This window comes from Culex pipiens, chromosome 1 (assembly GCF_016801865.2).
Source record: "Culex pipiens pallens isolate TS chromosome 1, TS_CPP_V2, whole genome shotgun sequence".
Classification (NCBI taxonomy): domain Eukaryota; kingdom Metazoa; phylum Arthropoda; class Insecta; order Diptera; family Culicidae; genus Culex; species Culex pipiens.
The window spans coordinates 57,635,354-57,658,685 of record NC_068937.1 but is presented as its reverse complement, the minus strand read 5'-3'; the positions used below and the strand labels follow the sequence as shown (position 1 = coordinate 57,658,685).

Here is a 23,332-nt window from a genome sequence, read left to right as displayed (position 1 = left end):
ACGACCATACAAACTCCTACCAAAATATTCGTAGCACACTTGTGACAACGACCATACAAACTCCTATCAAAATATTTGTTGCACACTTGTGACAACGACCATACAAACTTCCATCGAAATATTCGTGGCACACTTGTGACAACGACCATACAAACTCCTACCAAAATATTCGTGGCACACTTGTGACAACGACCATACAAAGTTCTACCAAAATATTCGTGGCACACTTGTGACAACGACCATACAAACTCCTATCAAAATATTCGTGGCACACTTGTGACAACGACCATACAAACTCCTATCAAAATATTTGTTGCACACTTGTGACAACGACCATACAAACTTCCATCGAAATATTCGTGGCACACTTGTGACAACGACCATACAAACTACCATTGTAATATTTGTTGCACACTTGTGACAACGACCATACAAACCCATCAACATATTGGTGGTACTCTTGTGACAACGACCATAATCCCTTTGAAACTCTTTTGTGACACGTAGTACATGTTCTTCATTTATTTGAAGTGCACTCTTGTGACACGGTGATTTACAGAACGTGCTATAAATCTGAAAAAGGTTTGTGTCTTGAATGATTTAATTTTCCATCATGGATTTTGTGTTTGCCATGGGAAAATCTTTGGTTTTCCTTGATTTTCATCATTTTCTGATATTTTATTTAATTGCACTACTATGAATATGACTCATTTTTTTGGATTGAGCTTATTTTAATATTTTTTAAAATATTTTAGATAATTTAAGAGAATTTTTATTATTACTCATTAAAAAATCGTGGAAAACTTCGGAAAAGCGAAAAAATTTTCCTCGTTTTCTAAACATTTTGATTGCTTACCGTTGTTTCAAGGTAATCTTACATAAAAATTTCAAAAACTATTGTTTAACTTAACTAAACTATTGATTTGAGCTTATTTAATTTTGTATGGGAATTCTGTGCACACTTGTGACACGTAGTACATTTTTACTTTCAAAACACACTTGTGACACGTGCTTTTCAGATTTTTAGTTACATTTTATACTGTAACTTTTAGTAGGTTTCACTAAATTAGTCCATACTTGGAGCGTTTGTTCATCGATAGTATACGAACAGATCGCTGTATTCAAAAATAGTTTATTGTTGTGAAAATATTCAACCTCAAACTTTAAAAATCGTTTTTCTCGAAAAGTACCAAATGGTCTATGTCACAAGATAGCACACAGCTGACGATCTCTTTGTGCAAATCTGGTCGCTCTGCGAACTGCCGTAAACGTAGACGTTCTATTGTGAAATGAGTGCAAATATGTTTGGGTTTATTTAGTTTCGCTCGTTCAGGTCTGGCCTTGTGACAGAGAAAAATGAAAAGAGTTTCAAAAACTGATTGACCATACACGAATTATACTTCTGGAAATATTGATGATGGCTTCATCAGACCCGAAAGGGTCATGATTAGACATTTTAGAAGTTTCATGTATTTTGTTTCAATGTAGAGCTGAAATCTAGATTAAATTTTCAAAACAACCTATACGTCATGGGTTTCCTATGCAGATAGGACCTTTTGGAAATTTAATCTAGAAATGTTAATAGCTTTTTAATAGAGTTATAAAATGAGCAAAGAAAGTTTTTTTCTGACAATTTTTTTTTGCAGTTTGAATCAGTGAAATGCATGCGAAACCAGCATCTTTTCGTCGCAAAGAAGACACGAGAAAACAATTTTAATGACGGAGTTTTCATCACGATGATACGTTAGTATGAGAGATCAAAAGTCACGTAACATTACAAATCGCCAAGTCACGCGCAAACTTCGCTTCTTAGGCAGATTTAATGTGACTGAAGATGGGAGGTGTTTTCTTGCGAGACAGATTTATGACTTTTTATCGACCCTTCCATCGCGTAGCAATTAGCGTGAAATGGTGGTACAATTGTCTGAAAAAAAGTCGACAAAACTAGTTCTAATTTTTGCTGCAGGTATTTTTGAAAGATTTCCTTATTTCTCTGGTTTTCTTAAAAAAATCTAAATGAAGAGAAAAAATTGTTTAAAATTTTCCCACTATTCAATCATCTTCAGCTCCGTCCCCTAACGCACGGGGCCACCACGAATAGTGGAGTTAAGGGCCTTCATCGCACAAAATCCGCTCAGGTCACGTCCAAGTCGTCGTCACGGTTCTGCATATCGCGTCACACTTCATCAAACGGCGTGCGGCGACGGCCATTGAATGCCAACCGGTGACCGGTCAACGGTCGTTGCCCAGCTGGGCCAGCCAGCATCCCGCCAAAAGGGGTTTTCGTCTTGGTGTTGTCAGTCAATCAGCTCTGTGAAGACTTTTGCAAGACGTTGGATGCGTTATGTGCCAAAAAGGTTGAGACAGAGGGGGGAGCCCACTGTTTTTGTACCTTGGCGGTGGTCGCCCCGTCACAATCGATGATTTAGCCAAATTTATACATTCAACCATGTTTACTCAATTGGATAGGAGAAGGAGGAGGGACCGGTTTTACCTCGTGCCCATTTTTGGTCCATTCGATTGCCGAGGGCAAGGATACCATGCAATAAACCTCTCTACCAAAATGCGAACCCACTTTTTACCATGCATCACTCCGGTTCGAAATCTGCACAACACAGGGGTCTCAACCAGAACCGATGATAATTTGAAAAAAAAGCTAGATAGGAAATACGTACGTATGAAAATAGGTAGAAGTTAAAAACGTAATATAAAGTGTACTTTTCGAATAAAAATTTAGTTTTATTTAAGAAAATGTGTTTTGGAAATTTTTGTCGGTTATATTTAAAATGGACACAAATTTACCCTGCCCAGTGGTACCCAAATGATTTAGCAGTCTTCACCCAGGTGGGGTCCACCGTCTTCCATGTAGCAAAACACAGCAGTTTTTTTTTCAGAGTCACCTTTCGTTTCATAATCGATCAAACAGGAGAGTGGGAAAATGTACGCAGACGACAACGACAACGTGTTGTGCATTGATTTACACAATTTGTAATTCCGACAAATAAACAACAAACTACTGCGCAGCTGCTTGAACGTGGCTGGGTTCGTCGCCTCGCTTGACCACAAGTCTTTTAATGCCTCGTACTGGGGGCGAGCGCGAGTGACTTCAACAGGGATGCTGGGCACGAACCGAGCATTCGTTGGCAGATAAATCATGCAGATTGCGCCTGACTCATCTTTGTCGCGCGTGTGTTAGCGAGTGGGGACAAACAACCAAGTGGAATTTTATTCAAATTTGGACTCGTTTTCCTTGAAATCATCTTAGCTGGGTAGGGTGAAGTTCTGGAGAAGATTCGACTGATTTTTCAACTGTTGGGACCAAGTTGGACTCTACAATTTTATTTTCCCAAGAACGTAAAAATAAAGGTGCGTGCAGTTAAACGTCGCACATAAATAAGGCTTGGCTTGAACCAAGAAATACCAATGACATACGTTGTTCACAGATGAAACGCACAGAGATCGAAACTCGTTCCCATCGATGCGTCATTTGATTGCGCAACGTTCAGTCACAGGCAAGGGGACCCGTTTTGTTCGATAAATTACCGGCTCAGCTGTCGGTGACATGCATCCGACGCACAACTCTCGGTCGTCGTCGTCGTCGTCGTCGCTGGTGGGTTGGTTTCTTTCTTCGAACGAGCCAACGAACGAACGAGGAAACGCCTTAAAATGCTCAACCCTGCCGATGGAGACTGCGTTTTTTTTTAATTCGTTGAGTACATACGCCATACGCAAGTGGGTTGATTGGGGAGTCCCCTCCACCCCCCCCTCTCTCCCCCTTGGGAAATCAAAGGGAGGTTGTTAAACGATGTGAATTATGTCGCATTCCACTCGGAGTGGCCGATTACGTGACGTGACGGAATTTGATGGCTGTTGATTAGACGCATAATGAGCGAGATTTAGATTGGATGAAAATTGATTGGGAAGAAAAGTTTTAGGTTTATTTTAATTCCACGGCCCTTAGGGAATACTAACTACCGTAAACTGGGGTCAAACGGGACACATGGGGCGAATTGGGACAGCAGTTTAACCATGTTGGAGCACAATATTTTGATTTTTCTGGTAGGTTTCGGTTAGAACAGACTCAGGCCAACAAAAAGTGTACATCCATTTCCAAATTTAAAAGCTTTAAGTGCTCTAAAAACTGATGTCCCTATTCAGACTGTAGTCCCGATTCACCCCAGATTACGGTATTAAGTTAAATTCAGAGTCTTGTTTAAATCGATTGATGATCATTTTCTTTCAGTTCGGCCTGTATCGGCAAAGGTGAGGGATTTATTAAACACTTGATATTCAGCGATTACACGTCAAACCAGCAGTACAAAGTGCTCTGATTTGGCTCAAATTTGGCATGGTAGTTCCTTGGCCAAATTAATTAGACCGGTACTCGGACCAGTATTTTTTTTAGACCACCCGGTACAAAAAATGCGTTTTATGATAATTTTCTCAAAACCCATATCTTTATTTATTGGAATTTGAATGAAAAATACTAAGGCATTTTTAAAATCAAATGATCAAATGGAAACTTTGTTTATTGGTTCGAAGGTCTCGGGACCAAAGAGCTCACAGTTGCATATATTTTCCTATGATTTTAGTACATACACGTTTATCAGCATTCGGAGATATGATATTTTGAAGAATCTCGGTATTCGGTACATCAATTGAACGTTAAGCACCATGCGTCTCCAGCAAAATGTACTGGGAACTCATTTCGATGGAGAAGCATGGTATTTTAAGTTCGCTTGATATGATCTTGATCTTGCTGGTTTGACGTGGAATCGCTGTATTGATACATTTTTCAGCAGTTTCGTTTAATAAGCGTTAAAAAACAATGCAAGCCAAAAGTGCCAAACTTATTCCAGTGCAACTAAAACTAGGTACGATTGCATCAAATGTCTTAATATAAATCTTCTTACTCGACGTCGCCGAAAAGCAGACACATCCACATTCATGTTTTATATAATCCCTGCGCTCTCTGTACCAATCTCCGGACGAGCACCAACATCAGATCGTTCATTAGACCTGCGCAACGCGCATCTTAGTCTGCTGACCCTTTCATGACTTAAAAAAACCTATTGCTTCCATCAGCTGTAGCTATTTCTGTTGCTTGGCTTGGTCAGCGAATTACTATATTTTGTGTGCACATATGCTTGACTATGTGTGCAACAAAACACACACTCACACACTTATGAAAGTAATGGACCATTTAAACTGTGAACAACCTCGGAGCAGCGATCCCTGCCGCGAGTCCGTGGCGTTTGAACAATTACCATCCGACCTCCCCTGAAAGATCGTGGCGAGAAAAGTCATTAACACCTAAACTCCCAAGCTCGAGAAAAAGGGGGAATTTGTATGGAAATTCCCCCTTTTTCTCGAGCATGGGAGTTTAGGTGTTAAAAACAAAACCGCCTTCAGCGCCATTTCTTCACGTGTGTGCTATTGCTGAACTAGACGCAAAGAATTGGCAAGTTTGCATGTAACAAGCGTCCGACGGAGGGGGTCTATACCATGCCCGTCTTCAACGCCATTGACTCCATCTTACGGACACCATGGAGTGTGTGTGTGAACGTCACCGGTGACAACCGCGAGAGCGTAATTAACCTCTTCGTTACTATCGACATCACGTCGATCTTCGCGACGCGATCAAACCGATCGCCTTCAGCATTTGCGGACGTGAGCGTGATCGAACAGCTGATTGGTTTCAGGGGGATCGAGATCTCGGGCAAAATCTTTCATTCAGCAGCGTGCCCGGCTAGGATTTTTAGTTTTCGGTGGTGAAAGCGAAAGTGAAGCTAAGGCACGAACTTTTAAGCTATCGGGTAAAAGCTGTTTAGACAAAATTGAGTTGGAAGAAATCGTAAATTATTATCGTTATTGGTTTTATTGAAAACACTTTATCACTGCAGTGGCATTGGTGTCCTATTTTCAAATGAACAGAATTTTAATTTGATTTCTAAATCTGTTCTTTAAACTTTGTTAGAGTAAAAAATTTTTATAAAGTTTTTTTCCTTCTCATTAAAGTTTGCTAAAATTGTCTCTAGTATCCCTGTAAAAATCTTAAATGAAAATCGGGTTCAGATTGGTCCAGGAAACTTAAAGTAATCTTCAATTCCGACATTGTATAACATTATTTAGTATCAAAACAAATTTTAGACTGTAAAGGTATCGTTCCCAATCGGATTTCTACGTGTTGTTATTCATAGTATTGTATTGTGATTCATAGTTCATTGTGAAACCTACGATTGAAATTACTTCCAAGACGAAGCAACTCGTAAGCCACAGCCCAATTACACTAAATAGTGCAATTTGCTTTCCAAAAACCATTTCGATAACTTTTTTTCTATTCGATGCACTTTCTCTGCAAACAACACGAACGATAATTGCTTCCATTTTCTACTATTGGCGTGACAATCAATCGAAACGGACTCTGTGCAAATGATGAAAGGCGCCACAACCTTCGCTCTCACGACTTACTAAGTCAGTAACCCACCCACTGCCGTAAAAGCATGGCCAAGTGAGAGTCTGTTTCTTTTCGCGCGATTCGGACTTTCAATTTCCATGAGTGTGGTGAGCGAGCGGACTCCGCGAAGTAAACAACACAAAGGAATGCGCACCAAAACATACCTAGCAACCGCAAGGTAGGCTATTCTGATCATGGGAGAGAGCTCTCCCTTTCGATCGGAGGCACTCACAGCTGATATGAGTGCTGATGGTGAGTGCGCGTTTCCATATTATTGAAAGGAATTAAACCGGGGTGACTTTGATAGGATTTCAAATTGTTTTTAGAATATTTTCCAACAGGTAAGGGTTTTCTCAAGATTATTATTTTTAAAACATATACTGGGGTAGGCAACACAAAGTCCATGCACTATTTTGGAAAAAAAGTTTTTTCAGTAGTGTTTAGAAAAATAGTTACGTTAAAAATTCGTAGTTTAAATTCCGGGGTGACTTTGATAGTCATAGTTTTTCTTGCTAAAATCATATTTAAGATGTTCCAACTTTATTTTTACGTTAAATGCACCATCACTAAAGTAGCTGATATAGTTTGTACGAAAAAAATCAATGTTTATGTTAAGTTAACTAAGTTTATAAGCTTTTTAACAAAATACAAATAAATTTTAGGTAAAATTGCTAAAATGTCGGAATTTTGCCTGAAATTTGTTAAAACTAGTTTTGTTTATAAAATTATTGATTTATATTGCATTTTATACTGAATTCGAAGCACGAATCACAAGTTTAAACATTTTACATGAAATTTGTTCAACTGAAAATGCCTATAAATTTGAAGATTTTTTTTAACTGTGTTTCAAAAACACATATTATTTATTATTTAATAACATATTTAATCTTCTCCTAGTGGAAAATTGTCCAAAGAATCCGAAAATGCATTCCGTTTTCCGATTCAAAATCATGTTCATTGAGAAAATCATGACACTTTGAGAAGTTTAAAATAATGACTTTCATTAACATTTTCTTAACCATAGTTAACTAACTTTTTAAACTCTTCAAAATTTTATGAATACTTCTTCTTGAGGAACTTTGAACATTTCTCTACCACGGTCAGTATGTTTCTGAACCATTCCTTACGTTTTTTAATTATACTCTTCATTTTGCGGAAAAATCGCAAACCTATCAAAGTCACCCCGGCTATCAAAGTCACCCCGTTTTACGGTACTTTTTGATATAGGGTCTGATAAGTACAACTTTGCAGCACCATGTTCAGTGCTTAAAATTATAACTTTTCAGCCCTTGTATCGAAAAGTATTACTTTACAATTCTGTTTCCATATTAAAAAAGGCCGTGCAATGCTTTGGCTTTCATTGTTTTCGATAATTAAGTTTACGGATCGTTGACGAAAAACCAATTTTTTCTTGTATTCTTAATTTTTTGGATAACTTCTGGCAGTGGCCCCAATGTAATCATGCATTTTGTGATATTATCCGCCTAAATGGGGGATTTTTTTTCATCAGTTGAGCTCCCTCCATTATCCCACTATGCATGACCGTGAGTTCCCTTACCCCACACTTACCCAAATCTGGCGACTTGGTGGTGACGGAGCCAGCCTCCCCTTCGGAACCGGTTGTTCTCGCGGTGGACGCGCCAAATTTCCGACGCACTCCGCCGAGTTTGGGTCGCGACGCCGCCGTTTTTGGCGCCGACGACTGACCATTGTCCACCGTCGGGCTGCTCTCGTCCCCTCCTACCACTCCTGCCCCTGGCTGGAGGACGGCCGGCCGCTGGCGGTTGCCCAGCTTGCTAAGGTACGACGACGAAGCTGTTGGCCTTCGACGGCGTGACAATGCTGAGGTTGTCGTAGTAGGCAGCGCCGCCGAGACTTCGGTCGTCGATTCGCCGCTGTTGTTGCTCTCAGATCTTCGTGTGCTCTTGCTGCGTACGGTCGTCGTTGCGAGCGGTGTTGTTGAGGCGGATTGTTGCTGTTGGCCAGCTGCAGGACTCGTCGACGGACGGCGCAGCGCCGGACGGAACTGGGGTCGAATCTGTTTTGTGGCAGCACGTGGGGTTTAGTGAGAAAAAAAAGTGGATAAATAAAGTGTTAATTTTGTTGGGTGGATTTTCGGTTGGGTGTGTGACTTATTTTTTGTTTAGAATTAATATTACAATTAATTAACCTAAAAAGGATAAAAATAATTTAGAAAAAAGGTTATTGATTGTTTCAATCTGCTGTTGCGGTTTTTTGCGTTGTGTTGGAAGCTGTCTGATATTTTTGCACCGATCACATGTGGTCATGCAAAGTTTTTGTTGATTCACCAAAGTGCACTGATTGGAGTGGGCCTGTTAAAATCGAGTAGAGGGGAAAAAAAATGAAGTATGTTCTCGAGTGTGCTCAAAGTGGATGTGAATAGATGCTTGAAAATGCTCACGGCCGTGTAAGAGTACTAAGTGTTTTCCGGCAAAAAGAAAATTTAAAAGTAATCAAGAAATCCTTTACATTAGTTTCAAATCTTAATCCAGTGATAATCTTCAATTTCCAATAAATTAAATTGAAGCTCGAAAAAAATGTTAACAATTTATATCAAATTCATAACTAATTAGAATTTCTGGAATATAAAGTTTTTAAAAGAGTGGTTGTAATTTTTCCAAGAATGTTATTAAAAAATGTTCAAATTACATCACAGAAATTGTCAGGAAATTTAACAATCGATGGAAAAATTACTGCTCTGATTAAAATCTGATTATTTTTCTTAAACTTTGGTTTAGTTTATCCAGGGCTGAGTTAAACCATCACTGTGAACTTAAATCTGCCAAATAATTAGTCAAGGCAAAAATTAAACCAACGATTGATGGATTCAGCTGAGCCTGGCTTGTCATTTCCTCTTTTAATTTGTATTATTTATAATTACTTCAAGATCATTGCCAATGCGATGTACAAATTTTATTCTCTCTCGAGTTAAATAAGTAAAATAGCTACTTAAGATTGAGTTTTGTGTGGTGTGGATTTGTTTTTAGGCCGATGCAAATATTTTTTAAAGTTTATGTCCCTTGAGTCTGGCCGAATTCGACGGTGGGGCAAATATAAAACAATAATGTTATTAACAGGCGTCGTAACATTTCAATGTAAAAAACTGTGTAAAATTCATTTTGAATCAGTGCCTACAGTTGTTTAGTGATTATCAATTTTCAAAAAACCTATGTTTTTACAAATTTTTATGTAGTTTCGACGATTTTTTTTTGTGTTTACAATATTTTAAAATATTTGTATACTAGTTCAAACATGCTAAATGACTATCAACGCAGGATAATGCACATTAAATTGGTTTCACCTGATTTGGATGTATTTTTTTAAATTTTGAAAAAATATTGAAGTGGGAAAGGGGCGATTCAATCTTTTAAATATTTGAAACGGATTTACTTTAATTAAACATTGAAAAAAAAAAAACAATTTAAAATGACCGGAAATATATTCTTATATTCTAATCTTTTGATTGTTTTCGTTATATTACAGCTTCAAACTGAATTGTCTTTGTAAAATTGTTTGAAGCGTTTGCTTTATTTAATTTTTCGATGTTATTAAAAAAGTGAAAATTTTCTGGTTCAATCACATGTTGAAGGATTCAAATTTATTTTACAATAAAATAAGTTCTATATGAAAATCGAACTTAATCTGTGAATTTTTTTTAGAAAACTTCAAGTGATCCATGATATATTTTTAATATCAACTTTTTCAGATAAATTGAATGCATATTTTGAGTGTTTTATTTTTAACTATTTAAAAATTCACTGCAGTTACACAAATTAGCAGTTACCAGGTTAAAAAGCTAATCAGAAGAATCAACAAGTCAATCAAAAGGTTTCTTTTCAATAGATTGTACTTTGAGCGTTTTCAAGCGAGGTTTAGAGTTCTTTTAAAAATTGTTTAGATATAAAAACACATCTTGCAGTTTCACTCATGGGAAATCGAAAGTTTTTCAAAACCAAATGTCCAAGCTAAAATTTGCCAATCATTCACTTTCAACGCAATTCAGTTCCATTCTTCACGCAAACCATGCAGAATGGAACAAAATCATCACAGCGTGGCAATGAAATCAACATTTTCACAGCTCGGTTGGAAATCTAACAACCATTTGCTTGCAATTGAATCCAATCATTCTTCTCAGCTTCTGCGGTTCACTTCGCTTGATTTGATTTCGTGTCCATCGATTCCATTCCATTCACACTGCGCCAAGCCAACAGCCAAATCTTTCCCAAGCGGTGGCTTTTCCACGGCAAATTAATTAATTTTCCGAAAATTTACCATAATTGGACCCCTTCTCTGTAATTTGGCGGTTTATTTTGGCAACACGCGCCGTTGAGCATATCATTGGTGGTGATTTTTCTGCCATCGTGCATTTAATTTTACGATTCGATGTGTTTTTTTCTTGATTCGTGCAACTTTGGTGTTTTTAACCTTTGTGAAACATGTGTGAAATGTTGAGAGAGTTTTTTTTTGTGTTTGGAAATATACAATTCAGAAAGAGTTTTCTCGTCGTGCAGCGTGCAACTTTGATGGGTGCAATAAAACTAACAGGGAAATTTTACAGTAGATCGATAGTTGATAGTGGAAGAAGCAGATTGAACATTTGCGTTTGCGTTAAACCTATTGTAGACTAAAGTAAAAATATTATTACAATAAGATACAATATCACAGCCCTAAAACTAATTATTTTTAAATATTAGCTATGTTTTCCTTTTTGGTGATAGTTTGAAGGACAACTGTTTTGGTTTGCTTCTGAATCTACTCTACTTAATCTTACATTCTATTTTGGATTGTCTGTAGAACTATAAAGAAATACACAATGAATTATTCAATACTTCAGTTTTTATTTCGCTTTTGTTTTTGTTAGTAAATATTTGAGTGGTTATTCAGTGTGCTGAAAAAACGGGTTTTCAGTGTACGTGTAGACTGTTTGTTCTTGCTCCAAAATTGAAGAAACTTGTAGAATCAAATTAAATAATTTGAAGGGAAACGGAGTTTTTTTAGTAGACAGGATAGAGATAGATAAGTGAATAATAAACTGAACAGAGATGAGCGGAGAAACAGGTTAAGCATTTTATAACATTAGTTTTTGGTCACATAACCCGACTAAAAACATGATTTTTTTAAGTTTAAAAAATGCTTTTGGCTTGTCAGCAGTATTTTTAGCATCACGGGATCATTTCATCAACTTGATTTTTAGGTAAAAAATAGGCTGTTCACAAGAGCTGTTAACACATTTATACACCCATGATCGCATAAATGTCCCATATGCAAAAAAAGCAAGCTGAGAAAAATGCAAGACCAGTATGTCCCTCACAAAAGGCATATGCGTTAAGTTTTCGCGAAAAAACTTGATTTCTAGAACAGAGTACTAGATATTTTTGAGTTTTCTGAAAGTGCACAAGATTTTGAACCAAACTGCATAAATAACAAATTTACTGCCAATTTACTCGCGTTTGACAGTTCATTTAAACTGTATGCACGCAATTATTTTTTTTTGCACGCATTCTGTCAAACAATTTGCGCAGTGCTCTTGGTCTCAACTAGATAAAAAAAGTTAAATGACAATCATTTGTTTGTCTGTGGTTTTGTTATGAAAATTAATCCTATTTTTAATGTTTCATTTAAACTTCCACTTAATGGCTCTGAGAAATTACCATTTCAAATAACTCAACAAAAGCTACTGGCGTAGATGATGCAATTTATTCAAATTTAAAAGTCATATCGTTTGTCATCATCAGAGAGCACTGTAAATAGGTTTTCTTCCCAGCAGTGGCAGACAGCAGCACCAGAAATGAACACGCGGACAATCTCAAGTTACATCGATCCGCGCGCCAAACCGTGTCTCTTAAGAGATTGCTAAAGGGACAGTTAAGAGCTGGGGGGTTTCTTCGTAACCATGCACACAGCACCACCAGAGTGAAAAGTGTACCCATTTGAATAAATTGCACTTTTCAAAACCCATCGGCTGCATAACAACGTGAGCATTTCTTTTTCCCCCCATTTCGTCACCACTTTTCATCTGAAAGCTTAACCATCATGAGAGCAGACCAGAGTGAGCTTAAATGTCCCGCTTCCGGGCATTTCTGGACTCAACGGTTACGGTGGAGCAGCGTTTAATTCAATCAATTTGCTACCATTTCTCGGACCAAAGTACGCCGAAGCCGCAGAACTGGTTTGCGAGAAAGGAAGCCGCCGCACAATACTTCCTTCCTTGAGTAGATCACCGAAGTGGCGGAGTTGCTTGTTTGAGCTTAATGTGGTTTAACTAGCCCGCAGTAAACGGGTACTTGGCACGGAAAGTTGAAATTGATGAATGTTTTCCCGTTTAAACCAAGTTTAATCAAAGATCAATTAATGCATTTCCTTAAGAAAATAAATAAAATAATTCTTCTTTCTGCAATAAAGTGACAAGCCCCTCTGCTTAAAAGTTCGACAGCTTTATTTGATATTAGCTATTAGTTTTTAGAAACGAAAGAGATTCAGGGATCAGTTCCCGGTCGATCCCCTTGAAATTTGGCCGTAGAAATTCTTCATTGTTTAAGGTCCTAAGAGCTCTGGAATTCCCTACACAGTAAAAAAAATGTGTAAATTTTGAAGGTGTAATTTTGGAAAGTTGAATATTACCCCTTTTGTGATGTAATTTTACCTCAATTTAGACTGAAAAAGTGACATTACACCAGAAAAGTGGAAAATTACACATTTTCAGAGGTAGATTTGTTCTAGATTTGTCTGGGGATCAACCTTTCCCATACACGTGCCCTCGCTTCTGTTAGAGCCTGGTCACGCCACTGCCTTCCCATGATGTTGCCATCGGTCAATGGGTCAATTAGATTGGAAGCACACTCACAAACAGACAAAGAATAGTTTTAGCTTTTTGTCATTCTAATGCAATTTGATAAATAATATCAAGTTATTTAACAATTTTACATTGTCTGAATATCGTGAATATTGGAGGAATGGATGAAAAAACAGAGTGTCATACCCCTTGTCCAATATTTTATGCAAACTGTCAAACTGTCAAATATTTCAGATCATTAATCAGCAAAAAAGTAAAACAAACTTTTGAATGCTGCAGAAAGTGTTTGTTTCCCCTTTGGGCTGTAAGGCTAAGACCGTGGTATGCAGAAAGTGCTTTTTTGAAATGTAGTTTTGTGAATTGTGAAATTCCGATGAAAAAAATAGTGCAATAGAAATGTCTTGTGAATTTTTATAATTCTGTCAGATCCAAGCCAGCTTCTATCGGGATGTTTTAAGAGCGAGTCCACGAGCAAAGCATACCCATCTCGCATCGACCTCACCAATCTGCCTGAAATTTTCAGGGGTTGTTTGTACATATAAAACTAGCATCTGGCCAAAATATGAGCACTCTAGGTCAACGGGAAGTGGGCCAAATCGGGACACAAAGTTTAAAGGTTCAAAAACGTCAAAAATCATAAAAAGGCTATAACTTAGGCAAAATTCAATTAAATTTTAAAATTCAAAATGCATCTGAAAGGACTCAAAAAATGCAACAAAATGCAGGGTAGAGCATCCCGATTGGTTAAATCTAAAGGGAGTTATTGGTATTTTAGTGAAAAATAGCATAATTTTCAAACTCAAATAAAAAAGTGTTCCATCCAGATATCAACTCGGTTCGACCTGCAGCTTGTAGGGGACATCTGGTACTACCATCTGAGACTGAGAACGCTTTGGGTAAGGCAGTTTAACATATTAAATAGACACTTTTACTTTTAGTGAAGTTTTTGGTTGTAAATTTTTGCTCGGGGGACCCCTTAGATCCCATTTTCTGGTGATAATTTTATCATATTCGTGTTCCTGAGACAATTTCACAATGAAAACATGCATAAAAATTTTTATTTTGATCCATTTTAACCCTTTAAAAAATAAAAGTTAAAAAAAATCTTCGATTCAGAAAAAAAGCAGCTTCATATTTTTTTAACTTTTATTTTTTAAAGGGTTAAAATGGATGAAAATAAACATTTTTATGCAAGTTTTTATTGTGAAATTGTCTCAGGAACACGAATATGAGCCCTTTCAGATGCATTTTGAATTTTGAAATTTAATTGAATTTTGCCTAAGTTATAGCCTTTTTAAGATTGTTGACGTTTTTGAACCTTTAAACTTTGTGTCCCGATTTGCCCCACTTCCCGTTGACCTAGAGTGCTCATATTTTGTCCAGATGCTAGTTTTATATGTACAAACAACCTCTGAAAATTTCAGGCAGATTGGTGAGGTCCAAACGACGTCCCATACAAAGGGGTATGCCCTGTTCGTGGACTCGCTCTAAGCTGTTGGTAAGTAGAGGACCTTTTTAAAATGAACTATCTGGAAAACTGGTTTGCCTGACCCCAGATATTTGGGAAATCAGGCAGTTTCAACGCACTTGCGGACTTCTTCAGGGTTTAGTTTTCTCGATAAAATTGATTAGATCAAAAACAGCCTTTCCGTGTATCAGACACCAGTCACGAAACACTTTTACAAGCTGTTATGTCTTTTCCTTCTTTCTACTTAAATAATTTAATCAGCTCACTCGGCTGATAAGCATTTTCCACCGACACCGGCACCTTGAAATCGTTTTGCGCGTCCAACTCTCTGTAGTCAAAACACAAACCAGCTCGTGTTCAGTCGATTGTCCACCCACCTGGAATCCCACCCTCTCCCATTCCCCTAACTGGAGAAACAACAACAGAAGGCAAAAGAAAACTGGGACGAATTGGTCGAGCTTTCACTTTCGGTTCAGGTGAAGGTCTTTCTTTCTTTCAGCTTTGGCCGGCGCAAGTCGTCGCCGCGACGGTATCTTTTATAGGGAAAGGGAAGCTCGATTATGTCGACGGCGGAATCGGGTTTTCTTATGAGGTAATACCACACGCTAAACTTCTTTCACTTTCGTTTGGTCGCCGGTTGTTTTGGCGCGAATATTACCTCATGCGAGAGCAACGTGACACCTGGCCGGGGCAGCATTTTTTTTATTTCGGGGATGCTGGGCAAAGTTAATTTTAGGGCAGAAACCTCGCAAGTGTGTGTGAGGAATGGCAGGTAAAAACCCGGTTTTAATGACCAGCTGTAAGTAGGGCTTCCGGTGACTAGGTTCGGCCACGGCCAGTTTGTAAAATGGTTCGGTTATGTCATAAGAGGATGCTGATGGAGAGAAGATGAATCTTTTCTGGTTTTTGGATTTCATTAAATAAGTTTGATGTATGCATTTGATTATGACTTTGATTTAATTGTTTTTATTTCCTAATTTTTGGCTGATGTTTTTTCAATTTTTACGTAGAATAAATCGGTCAACAAACTTCAATTAAGCATGATTGTATCTTGCTTGGATTATCTACGCATTTGGTAACACCCATTTAAACTGGCCAGTTTGTTGATAAATCTGGATTTTGCACGCACTCAGCGCTTTAATCCATGACTACAGTTTTTGAAAGTTGCTTATTTCGATCAAATAAAAAGCAAGTTTCATTAACGCCTTAAGCCAACGCAACTCACAAACCACAGTAGCATAGTGATTAGCGACTTATCGATGGCTTAGATCAGCGACCGCTGAGCTGTGCCCAAAAATGGTAACCGTTCAGCTTGGTCAACCTCCTCATGATCAGCAATTCCATTGCTTGAGCTCGCGTGGTTCGCGCAAAAAATCAATTCGCATAATTCTTTCCAATTGACCTGCGGGCAGTTTCTGGAGAAAGTCTTTTTCCAATTATGAAACTTTCACTTACATAATCGATTATTGCCAACTGTCTGTAGGACATAGGGCAGGTGAACCCGAGGGTTCGATTTCATACCTGAATCTTCATACTCTTTTGTGAAGGGTGAGCCTTCAACACGATCGAATAAATCATCGTTCCCGCAAGCTCTGTTGGATCTGCTGGATGATCGCAGGTGAGGAAACTTTCTCGAATATCATGTGGGCAAATCGTGACATAAGTTATTATAAACGTCGCATTTAATGGATCTTAAAAAGGAGAAGGTGTTATGTAAGGTGAGGATTCGAATCGATTTTGGAGCTATCCATAAACCAGGTGGACACTAGGGTGCCCAGAATATGGGACTTTTTCTCAAAACCTCGCTTCACAAGCTGAATATTGTTCCTTGAGCAATTTTAGGACTCTGGGCCAAATATGAGCAAAATCGGCCAACATTTACCCATTGATACTCGAAGGTGAAGTTTGTTTGGGAAAAATCAAAAAAAATTGTGGAAAACTCATTTTTTTTACGGTTTGGTCTGCACGGTGCGCTACTTTCATTCAAATATTTCCAAAAGTGAGATTCTTATTGGAAATTTAATGCTCTACAACTTTGTAGAACATACCAAAGCTGTAAAACTTGACTCTGAGAAGTTATTAGCGATTTAAAAACGTAATTTTTGTATGAAAAACACCAGCTTTAGGCTGGGGTATGAATGGGTTAATCTCAACCAATTTCGCTCAAAATTTGCACAGACGCTTAAAATAACCCAAAAACCGTTTTTCGCTTGTGGAGCAGGGGGTCATTTTTTCTGGGCACCCTAGTGGACATTCACTCTCCTCAATTGTTCATAAAAACAAATATTCACGTGGTATACACTAAAATCATGCGTCTAAAAATTTAAATATACTTAAAATGAGTATAATTGATAATGATGATGGTTTTGGACTTTATAGGAAGAAAAATTCAATACCAACATGAATTACGATGTGTATGGTATTATTTTAAACAACTTATTAAAAAAATAGCTTATATCTTCAATCGAAACAATTATTTATGGTGGTAACCATCACCTTAAATTGGCGCATAAATTGTAAAAATAATGCAATCTTCCAGTAAAAAAAGTGGCAAAGCCTAACTTTCAGAGTTTTTAATTTATTTGATTAATTGTCATTGACATTAATATTGACACAAATCACAAACAAGGACAATCGGCTAAAAAAAATAACATATTGGAAAGTGCATTTTGCGGGTTAAATCCCATTTCAAATTAAATATTTCTACCCAAAACTAAAAAAATCGGGTACCGTAAACTGGGGTGACTTTGATAGCCCGGGGTGACTTTGATAGGTTTTTTAAATGCCCGTCAAATTAATATCAAACCATTTTTGAGAACTTTGAGTACGTAAGCATTAAGGGATAGCTTATTATCGAACATATATGCAAAAATGAGACTGTTTAATTGGATTTATCAAAATTAGTGGCCAAATCAAATTTCTATCAATGTCACCCCGGGCTATCAAAGTCACCCCAGTTTACGGTACCTTGAAACCTCATCACTGTGCAACTGTGCAACTAGAGGCCTCATATTGAAAAAGAAGTTGGAAACTTTTTGGCATTGTTAAATCAGAGCAAGTTTTATTTTGCTGAGTGGTTAAAAATTTCCAACTGCCCTAAATCTAAATTTGGTAACATTTGAAAAATTACTGGAATGGATTTGACAATTTGAATATAAATGGCTCAAATATCAAGCACCTCGAAACCTCATCACTGTGTTGACCAAATCAGCTCATATTTGACATAAAAGACGCAAACTTTGCATGTCGAAGATCGTTTTTTGAATAGTTCATTTAAAAAAATTAAGGAAATATCTTTTATTTTATAAAATTACAACGTTTGTTTTTTTTTTCTATTTTGCAACAACATTTCTCGAGTTTTTTTTAAAGGTCCTATAAACAAAATTTTATTGGGTGTTTTTAAAACCGCCTTAAAACCGGGTATTAAAAACACCCAAAAAGCAAAAAATCAAAATTTGGTTTATTGGACCTTTTAAAAAAACTCTAGATTTTAAAAATCGGCTTTATCATGCATGTTTTAAGCTTGCTGGGATTCCTATTTAGTTAGGATAAGAGAGCACAGAGGCATCGATTAAAAGAGGCTTTTGTAGATAAGATTTGAGTGCTCAAAAATCGCACCGGTTTGACAGTTCATCATGAAATATCTCGATAAAACTCTCAGAAAGTACAGACAGGCCAAGTGAGAAAAATTTCAGCAACGTGATATTTTGGGTAAATTTGACTTATGTACCTCTTAAACAATTAAGTTTAGAGACCATGGGTCATGAAGCTAACCGATTCAATGTCTCGCACAGATCTCAAGCTCAGCTGCACTTCAAGTTGACCGCTCTAGTTTAGTCATGTTATAAATATGCATGACGACAGTTTGTCCCAGATCCATTGCGACTGCCGTACAGATCTCAGAGCGCTGATCTCACGACCACGGGATACCGCAGACTAACGCCTGTCTGAAGTTATCTCACCCTGGTTGCGGATTTAGCTCTCGGATTCCAATTCAAGTTCCAATCAAACCCGCGGTTCGGAGTGTGGACCACCGAAGGTGAATGTGAGTCAAGGCCATGTTTGTGGATCGATTTGTTTGTACGCCATTTAAAGCAGGGCACACATTGGCACGCGGCGCCGCGTCAACGAACGCGCGTGACGACAACGACAACAGAAACTTGTTATGACTTGGTGAAACTTTCAAAGTGTACTCAACCCTTCTTATACGGTAGCTCAAACGCGTGTCGACAATTAAAACATTGCTATATAAGCTATGTATTCTTTCTGGTCATATGATATGATAACTTGACAACGTTTTGTAAAGTTGCGTCAGGCCGGTTAAGGTCCGCGTTAGACTAAATTGGTTCGATATTTCAAGGACTTGTTCGCATTGAAATGCGATAGGAAGTTTGGTGCTGTCAATCAGCGAGAATCAAGAAATTCTCACGCACCCAAAATTTGCCCCAAGTTAGTTGAGCGCGACCCATGCATGATTTTATTAAGCCGTTACCCTCGATCCGTCCAACTTCGCTGGCATAATTAAATGTCTGCCTTGGCATGACATGAAATGTTATGCCCAAAGCATGAAAAAATAACTTACTGCACAATAATCACCACAATTTACGATTTGACAGCTTCAGGTTTTGCGCGCTGCAGCAAACCAAATTGACTTCAAGAATGGTGGCCAAGATATCGGGATTAAGTTTGGTATGAGCTGCACTAGCATAGCAAGTCATCCCATGGGGGAGATGCAGGTCGTAAATTTCTCGGTTGCTTTTTGTGCTCCCAGATCTGGTGCAGTGCAAGTGCCGGCGTAATGGAGTGACTTGAGATTTTGTTTCAAGAGCTGGTTTATAAATTAACTCCTTGCAAACATGCAATAAATGGGAGACAGCTAGGTGCTCAGTTATGCAAGGTTCACATGATGTTTGGCAGCAAAATAATTGTTTGTGACGTTATAGCCTTTTGGGACCCTACAGATCCTACCCTCTTTCTTTTTGATACAGGGGTTCGCCTGTTTCCAAACTCGTCCAGGGTGTAGGAGAAAATTGCGAGATTTGATTCTATTTTAGTATCGCGCAGATCTGGTTGATCTTTTTGGTTACGAATTCTGTTCCTTGTAATGTTATCAAAATCATAACTAATCAATGATTGACAATCAGGAGGTCAATTATTGCATCGTAAATTCACATATTCATGTAAACTTTGAGAAACATTTAATTTAGAACAAAAAATCCTTCAATGCCTTCAAGAAGGGTACAACCGAAATATAATGATTTGTTTTGGTGCAGATATTTAAGAGTGATGACAGGAATTCCCAGAAAATGGTGGACACCTTTACCTAAAACATTTAGTTGATAAGGATTTTCGAGTGAAATAGTTATTTTTTTTTTGTGTTTCCAAACTTTTTCAATAGTGAGGATTTGTAATAATCTTCCAAAAAATGTTTCTAATTTAATCAAAGTATTTCTTATTTTTTGAATCCAAACAGTTAAAATAAGACTTTATAGTTTTGTCGACAGTAAGTTGAAATTTCTAAAAAAAAACTCAATCCCCAAATATAAAGTTTTTCTTGGTTTGGACACTGATTTTTAGTCAGTTACGCATTGCTTTGCAAAAAGTTTTATATCTCCCCCCTCCCCCCAATCACTGATGAGGTACAGGCTAGGGATCAATTTCCCCCACTCTCTCTTACTGAGCCAAAAACTCAAAGCCCATAGAGTAGATGCAACAGGAGATGGATTTCTAACATGGAATTTAAGTGGTTTAACCCGTAAAAACCATCTTTCTAAAAAATATACTTTTGTAAAAGTTGTTCAAAGTCGACAGTTTTTAGAAGGTCTCACGACACAAACTAACGATGCGCAGTAAGAAAATTTCAAAAATTGATCTGTTTTTGATTCTAAGTATCATTCAAATTGTTAAATGTAAACCGATTTGGTTCATTTCTATAACAAAAATAAAAATCGCATAATAAACATATTTTTGTGAACATAATAAGATTATGAAAACGCTAATCTTGTGTATGGTATGATAGTCTGCTTATATTTCTGTTTTCGTTTTAAGTTGAAGTTATCTTTTTAAAGTTACATAAGTAATTATAATGTTTACTTTTGATTTGTTACAAAATGAAAAAAATAACAGCAACATTCGAACCAATTTAAAGATTTCCAACAGCAGCAATGTATGATGAGCTCAAAGAAGAAACAATCGCAAATGGAAGTCAACCATAACAACAATGTGAAATTCGAGCGACTACCAGCATTCAACCTAGCTCGGTTGCACTTGCTCGGGACAGTGTCGTCAAGAAGAACCACTCGAAAAAGGGATTGTTTAGCTAACACAACACATCTGCATCTGCATAATGTATGTATACCTACTGGAAATGTTTGCTTGCAATGGTTTCGACACCTCCTTTTGCCGGCAATACAATCTAAGGGCTGTGCAGTCGACGAGGTACCTAATTAACCTATGGTTCAGCCATAAGTTGTATGCCCAATATGTAATGGAGATTTCAAACCAAACCTACTCTTTTTGTCGGGTGAATTGTAATTGGTTTTCTCACATTTGTCGAAGGTTAATCTGCAACTAATGATATGCTTTTTGTAGGGTGCTTCATTATTATCGTCTTTTGCCACAAATTGCATCATATTTTCAAGATTGAAAACATTCAACCTCATTGGTTTCGCACCCTGTGTGAGCCTCATAATTAAATGTTTGTTTCAACAGTCAAATGGAACAGAAATCCACCGAAGTATAATATTAAAGCATTCCTGAAATTTGAATGAAAAATTTCTCTTAACAAACTGACATGATTTGTGGCGCACAATTAATCAGCAATGCTCTTCCTGCTAAAAGTGAACGATCACCTCAAGGTGATCCACTATCACATTCTGAAGCGCACGTAAGACAAGAAGATAAACCTGTTGCTTAATGACAGGCATCATCACTTTGCCCAGGTTTAACCGTTAAAACATGATAAATTACCATTAAGTGTAACCTTGTAGCTGACGATCGATTTGATGAAGTGGATAATGCAGTTGCATACGAAAATTACAATCCCAACACAGACAAGTTCAAAACCACTTTGGGTGAGCCTTTTACACGACAATGTTTGACGATTTTGGTCACGTTGTTGGCCTGCATTTAAGTTAGTTTGTCCAGCAAACCACTTGTAATCGGGTCAAGTACAACCATTAGGGCTGCTTAGTTAACCTTAAGCTTGATGCTAATTTGGGTCGTGTTATGTCATTTCAGTGTTCCCACATTAGAAAAAAATGGGATCGTAAATCGTAAGGTGAGACAAGTTAAACAATTAAATTTCACTGAGGCGAGTTTAGTGTGGCGCTGTTTTATTTTTTGAAAATTTACCATGTAATTAGCATAAGGGACCATCCATAAACCACGTGGACACTTTAGGGGGGGGGGGGGGGTATGGCGATTGTCCACGCTCCATACAAAAAAGATTTTTTTTGTATGGACAATTGTCCACAAGGGGGGGGGGGGGGGGTTGAGATTACCAAAAAAAGTGTCCACGTGGTTTGTGGATGGTCCCTAACCTGATGCACTCATTACGGTTCATGCGGTTCAGCTTACTGTGTCGTTTTCTTGGGTTAATCCCTAATGAGTTAAGAAATTTTCTTTTTGCAATTCCGTCGTGAAACTACTTACTTTTCCTGTCATTCTTGAACGACGAAATAGCCTACTTTTCTGTACCAAAAATAACAGAATGGAATAGCAACACTTTTCAAAATAAATGCTGAAAAGTTCTACTTTTCAGAACTGAAATGGGTGCTGAAAAGTTGAACTTTTCAGCACTTGTTTCGAAAAGTAACACTTTTCAACATTTTTTTGATTTAAACGATTTATTGACAAAATACATGAAAATTTGACTCAAAATTTCACTCAATGGAAGTTTTTCGGAATTGCAAAATATGTTGTATGGAATTCGTTGCAAAACTTGATTTTTTCAGCACTCGTCGTATTTATCCAACTCGGTGAACCTCGTTGGATAAATGTACGACTCGTGCTGAAAAAATCCTTTTTTTGCAACTTGTTGCATAAACTACTATTAAAGATGTAGTGTAGACAAATAATTCATTTTTTTAATTGATTATATGATATAAATGTCATTGCATACCACGCTAAAGTTGGTTAGCTTTAAAGGTCTAAAAAATAAAATAATAGGGTATGCAAAAAGTTGCAAAAGGATTAGCACGAGTACTACGTTTATCCAACGACGTTACCAATTTGGATAAATACGACGAGTGCTAAAAGTTCATGTTTTGCAAAGAGTTGCTTACAATATTTGTTTGTAATTCTTGAAAACATTGGAATTTTTTCATTGGATTTTTCCAGTGAAATTGTTCACCACTTGAACGTTACTCGCGGCTAAGAAAATTCCAAATCTCCAAAAGTTGAATTATCAGCACTCAAGTACATTTCAGAACTGTTATTTCTGGTGATAAAGAGTAGTCCGTTTCATCATTAGAGAATGAAAAGAAAAGTAAGTTTCGCAACGGAAAAATGTTTCGCAATTTTTACCTGACAAATTCATCCAAGGGAAGGAATAGGGACCATAGTTGATTCTTGTTGTATTTTCGCTTTTAAA

The 23,332-nt window shown here is 37.4% G+C and overlaps 1 protein-coding gene across 2 annotated transcripts in view; it reads right to left on the bottom strand.

Annotated features, from left to right (window-relative positions):
• LOC120424548 (mucin-5AC) overlaps window positions 1–23,332 on the bottom strand; it is a 134,911-nt gene that overhangs the window by 12,025 nt on the left and 99,554 nt on the right. For both annotated transcript variants that reach the window (XM_052706400.1, XM_052706401.1), the window contains exon 10: window positions 8,027–8,495. In XM_052706400.1, coding sequence (XP_052562360.1) covers window positions 8,027–8,495 — 469 coding nt within the window. The remainder of the gene's footprint in view (window positions 1–8,026; window positions 8,496–23,332) is intronic.